Here is a 5,402-nt window from a genome sequence, read left to right as displayed (position 1 = left end):
GGGGGTCAGGACACGGCCTCGGGGCCCGGGATGGAGCCCGGCTGCCGGCTCTGCCGCGAGTCTGGCTGCGGCGCGCGCTCGCTCTCTTTCAAACAACTATTTTTTTCCAAAGCCTGGAATCTACAAAAATAAACATTCCTCTGTGCTTCCTGATGATCCAAAAGCTCGTTTCAAATTCCTTTTTCCGAATGTGCCTGAGGCACACAGTCCTGCTCCCGTGTCGGCCCCGGGGACCAGGATGTCGCTGCGGCGCCCGAGGGCCGGTGAGTCTGCGGCGGCCTCCGCGGGCGGCTCCTCGCGGGCCCGCAGCGCCCTCACCCGCTCTCGGCGGCCCGCCCGGCCCCGGCCTCCCTTTCGCCGCCGCCCCCTGCGCCCCGAGCGGCCGCCGGAAGGCCGGGGCCGGGTCCGCGCCTGCGCGCCACCGCCCTTCTCGGGAGGGCCGCCTCCATGCGGGCGCGGGCTCGGCGGCGGCGGCGGCGGAGGGGACTCGGCGGCGGCGCGCAGGGCCCAGCATGGCGAGCGCGGACCGCGGCGGCCCGGGACCTCGGCCCGGCGGGACCGCGGGGGGCGCGGCGGGAGCCCCGGGGCCGCCCTCGGGCCGAAGCGGCGGCGGGGGTGCCCGGGCGGCTGTGGAGAAGAGGGGCCCGTACATGGTGACGCGCGCGCCTTCCCTTCCGGCCAAGCTGCGTGAGTGCGGCCGGGCGGGCGCGGGGGCGGCCCGGGGGGGCGGGGGACCGCGGGCTGCGGCGCGGGAGGACCCGCTGACCCGCGCCCTCTGCCTTGCAGCGAAGCCCCGGGACCTGGCCAGGGCGGTTCTGCGGAGGAAAGGCGTGCAGGGGGCGCCGCCGCCCCGCCCCGGCTCCTCGGCGAAAAGGTCTCGGCGGGCGCCCCTCCTGCGCGGCGGCGTCCGGGGAGGCCCCGGCCCGAGGCCCGATGCCCGAGGCCCAGCCCGCGAGCGCCCGGAGCCAGCCCGTCGGCTTCGCGGCTTGAAGCTTCTCCCCTTTCGGGCCGTGGCGGCGTCACGCGAGGGCCCTGGGGCCGCGGGGGTCGGCGGAGGGCGCCGAGGCCGGGCCGCGAGGGGGAGGGGGAGGGGAGGGGAGGGGACGCGCCGCGCCCGAACGGCCGGGCCCCCTCGTCTTTTCCGCAGGGGCTGAGCTCCGAGGCCGGGCGGGAGCCGAGCCGGCGCCGCTTCCCCGTAAGCTAAGACCGAGAGGCGTGAAGAGGAGACCTGGCCTCGGACTTGCAGCCTCCCTGCCCTCCGGTTGAAGGCCGGCGAAGTGGGGAGTCCTCCCGCTTCTGGAAGCCGCAGGCCTTTCCCCCGGAGCCGCAGCGAAGCGCCTGTCCCGAGCGGCTGTAGCCAGACGCGGGGCCGCGGGGCCGCGGGGTCGCGGGGTCGCGGGGCGCAGAGGCGACACGGGAGCCCCGCAGCCCTCCCTCCCGGTGACCGGCGGTGCGTCACCTCTGCCTGCTCTTCCCATCTCCCCCCCAGGTCGGTGAAGTTCAACAAGGGCTACACGGCCCTTAGCCAGAGTCCAGATGAAAACCTGGTGTCCCTCGACTCTGACAGGTGAGTGCCCCCCCCCCAACCCCGGAGAAATGGCCCTTGGGGAGTGACGTGGGTCCCACTGCAGACCTCGTCCAGGACCCCCCTGCGCGTTCCAGAGCTGTCTTCTAGAGAGCATCATCCCTCCCCAGGATAGCCTGGTTAGAGGACTCAGGTGATGCTGCTGCTCTTCCGTTTGGAGCACTAACTGCGAGTGGGGGAGTCATCCTCCCTCCTTACGTATTCGCTGTCGGCGACAGTGACCCCCGCCCCCGCTGGAGCCAGTGGTACTCCTGGTTCTGGGCTTGAGTTCTGTGACCTGTGGTGTTCGTATCTCAAGTCCTCCGGACCCCCTTGCATGCTCTCTACCTGGCCTTTGCAGCTGTGCTCCAGAGGCATCCCCCCTGAACTGACTGTTTTCCTCTTCTCCTAGTGATGGGGAGCTGGAATCCAGATACTCCTCCGGGTATTCCTCTGCAGAGGCAAGTCCAGAGCGCCTTTCTGCACGGGGCCAGGCTGCAGGCAGCGTCACCGCCACTGCTAAATGCTTGTCTTGTGCCTGCTGTATACACGGCACTATGCCAGACTTCCGGTCTGTTCTCCAATCTTCTACTCTGCCCTACTCCCCCAACAGAGGTATAGGTGTCTGAGGAAAGCTGTTGAAAATCCAGAAGGACCATAGACCCTTAGGGCTGTAAGGACCTCACAAGTCTTCTAGCCCAGGTGACCACTTAGGAAAGGAGTCCTCTTGATAAATCCCACCTAAGTGTTTACCAGCCTCTTCTTGCTTGAATGCTTCTTGCAACTGAGTACTCACTCCCTCCAAGAAGCCTTGCTGCCTGCCCTCCCTCTAACACACGCACACACTCCTTAGGTAGCTCTTAGAGAAGTTTTCCTTATTATTTGAAATGTCTCTTGCAGGATGGACTCAGTCATTCTAGGCCTGCCCTCAAGTGTCTCGCAGTAATTCTAGTCTCACTTCCTCTAATTGCCTTTTATCTGAGATCAGCATTCCTGTCCCTCCCCTGGCCATCCTCCACCAGTCTTGTTTTCTTCTAGTCAGTCCAGACAACTTGTGTTCCTTCAGTTGTTCCATCAATGGGAACTCCCGACTGAGATACCGGTGGGATGGCCTTCTGGACATGTTTACAGAGTGATGGTCCCAGACAGAGACACAGGGGTGTAAAGTTCTGGCATGTGCAGCTTACCACCTTAGAGGCCAGGTGCTGGAGACATGACTGGACTGTACGCCACTTTTATTTTATTTTATTTTATTTAAGATTTTATTTATTTATTCATAGAGACAGAGAGAGAGGCAGAGACACAGAGGGAGAAGCAGGCATCATACAGAGAGCCTGACGTGGGACTCGATCCAGGGTCTCCAGGATCACGCCCTGGGCTGCAGGTGGCGCCAAACCGCTGCGCCACTGGGGCTGCCCTTATTATTTTTTCCTTGTTCAGAAAACCCTTGGCCAACCCCCTGAGTTTCTGCCAAAGAGAATAGAAGCAGTTTGTAAATTTTCTCCTTCTTGAATATCTGGGTGCCTAAGATTGTTAAAACTGAGAAAAGAAAAATTAGCCAAGAGCCAGAGAAAGTCCTACCTTGTTCCCAGTCTCCTACTCCTTCTGCTCAGTGGAACTGGTAAATCTAGGTTGACAGGTTCCACTTTGCAGGGAACAGGCTCTGCTGGCATAAAGGTGCTGCATGTTTAACCAGCAGTACAGACAAGGCCGCTCCCCACCCTGTTCCTATGTAACTCCTATTCTACCCCATTGTCCTGGTTTCATTGTCCCATATTCTTCAGCCTTTGTAGGGACCAGTTTAGGTTCCCAGTGGGAACAGTCAGGCCCTTGACTTTCAAACAGAATCTGGAATCTGGTATTTACATCAGATGTCTAAGGATTCTTTAGTGAGAACAGCTCCCCTGGGGGTTAGTGATAGTGCAGCCTGGAGAGTACTGGCTTAGGCTGCTTGGGGCCTTTTTTTAAATTATTTTTATTGGAGACACAAGAGAGGCAGAGGGAAAAGCAGGCTCCCCGTGGGGAGCCTGATGCAGGACTCGATCCCAGGACTCTGGGATTATGCCCTGAACCAAAGGCAGATGCCCAACCACTGAGCCACCCAGGTGCCCCTGCTTGGGGCCTTTCCCTGCTGGGTGAGGCACTGGCACTTCCTCTTGTAGTCCAGTGATGCATGGAGTTGGCCTGAGGGTGGAGCATGGAGAGGAAGCTCTGGTAAGCGAAGGTAGGTAGGTCTGCCTTTTGGGCAGCAGTTGTTTCTGCTTTGCCTCCTGGCTTAACAGTTCTCTCCTCTTTTGCCCTTAGCAAGTGAACCAGGATGTGAGCCGGCAGCTGCTTCAAGATGGGTATCACCTGGATGAGATTCCAGATGATGAGGACTTGGACCTCATTCCTCCCAAGCCTATGGCCTCTTCAACGTGCTCCTGCTGCTGGTGCTGTCCTGGGGACTCTTCCTCCTGTACTCTCCAGTAGACATAACCCCCTAAGATGGGCCCTGCTCACCATGCCTGCAGAGCCCTGTGGACCCTTCTTAGTTCACAGAGTGCAGTGGGGACGGCCATCAGCCTCAGAATCACTGGAGGCACTGATCCTCTGGGAAGAAGGTCAATGACCTGCAGTTACGCCTTACCTGGTGCTTCTCAGCCAGAGGCCCCCATCTGGGCCATACGGTGATAGGCGGGACTCTGCAGTTTTCCTCTGGTATTAGAGCAGTTTGGAGAAACCACTTTAATAAGGGCAGGCACACAGGAATTCTGGTTCTGGTGGTGACAAGTTGGCTAAGGAAAACTCGCACATATCTTGACCTGTATTTGTTCCCCTCTGTGGAGGGAGAAAGCTTTCGTGGCCAGGCTATGCTGGACAGTGTTGTATGGAAGCAGAAAATAGCACTTTATGGCTTCTAGCTGGGGGGTCTTTGAAAAAGAACTGAACTATTTGGGACCAGTTTAAGAAATTCCATATGCTCCCTCTTCCTGGCTCCACGAGGGGACACTCAAGAAAGCATAAAGCAGGGCCCCTTGGCCTTCGTCCCCTTGCACCTGTTTGCCCATGGCAGGGAGTACGGCAGGTTGCCTGATCACACAGCAGGATCAGGGCTTCTTCTAGTAATCCCTCCACCCAGTGGAGAAAAATTGCTCCACTATGTACATATTTTATTTATTTATCTTTCCTTGGTTACCATTCTTTGCCTTGGTCTTAGGTTATTCAACACCCAGCCTTTGAGTGTAAAGGTTAGGTGAAGGGACTGGAGCTCACCCCGAAGCCTGCAGGTTTGGGTCACCAGCAGAGGGGGCTGCAGGAAGCAGTTAGGTGCCTTCCTATTTAGCTTTTGGATCTTAACTAGCAAGGAGTGAGAAGTGTACTGGCTCTGCCGTGTGGGTCTTTGATGTGGACAGAGACTCACAGGCAGGATGGGCCCCGTGCCAGCTCCCAGGGCCCCTCCCTAAGGAGATAACCTGCCATTGCGGAGGGTGTCCCTTCACTCCAGCATGGGCCTTCCAAGTAAGCCTCTGGGGCAACCCAGCTCCACCCTCAGTGTGAACACGGCTGAGACCAGCATAATCTCCCCAGTGGCCATGCCCCACCCCAGATGGCATCTCTCGCTATACCAGTCCTCTCTAGAATTGGTTTCTTTTTTTTTTGGGGGGGGGGGGGATCTCACCCAGAGCCAAGCTGAGGACTGTGAGAGCAGACATGGTTCCTAGCCTAAGGGGCATGAGGATAGGGGGGTGGGCCCTACATGGGAAGTGCCTGGTCTGGTGCTTTATTTGATGTCCCATGGCCTCCAGAGGTGTGAAGGATGACGTGAACTCTTGCTCTGCCACATGAGGTGACTGGA

At 59.1% G+C, this 5,402-nt stretch overlaps 1 protein-coding gene across 1 annotated transcript; it reads left to right on the top strand.

Moving 5' to 3' along the window:
• Nucleotides 1–471: 471 nt before the first annotated feature.
• FAM219B (family with sequence similarity 219 member B) lies at nucleotides 472–4,029 on the top strand. The gene is made up of 5 exons (XM_038581021.1): nucleotides 472–687; nucleotides 787–874; nucleotides 1,490–1,567; nucleotides 1,977–2,135; nucleotides 3,869–4,029. Exons 1-5 carry the CDS (start codon nucleotides 513–515, stop codon nucleotides 3,873–3,875), a joined length of 507 nt encoding a protein of 168 aa, XP_038436949.1. The 5' UTR covers nucleotides 472–512; the 3' UTR covers nucleotides 3,876–4,029.
• The last annotated feature ends 1,373 nt before the right edge of the window (nucleotides 4,030–5,402 follow it).

This window comes from Canis lupus, chromosome 30, assembly GCF_011100685.1.
Source record: "Canis lupus familiaris isolate Mischka breed German Shepherd chromosome 30, alternate assembly UU_Cfam_GSD_1.0, whole genome shotgun sequence".
Lineage (NCBI taxonomy): Eukaryota > Metazoa > Chordata > Mammalia > Carnivora > Canidae > Canis > Canis lupus.
The sequence above is the reverse complement of the archived record's forward strand: the minus strand, read 5'-3'. Positions and strand labels throughout refer to the sequence as shown.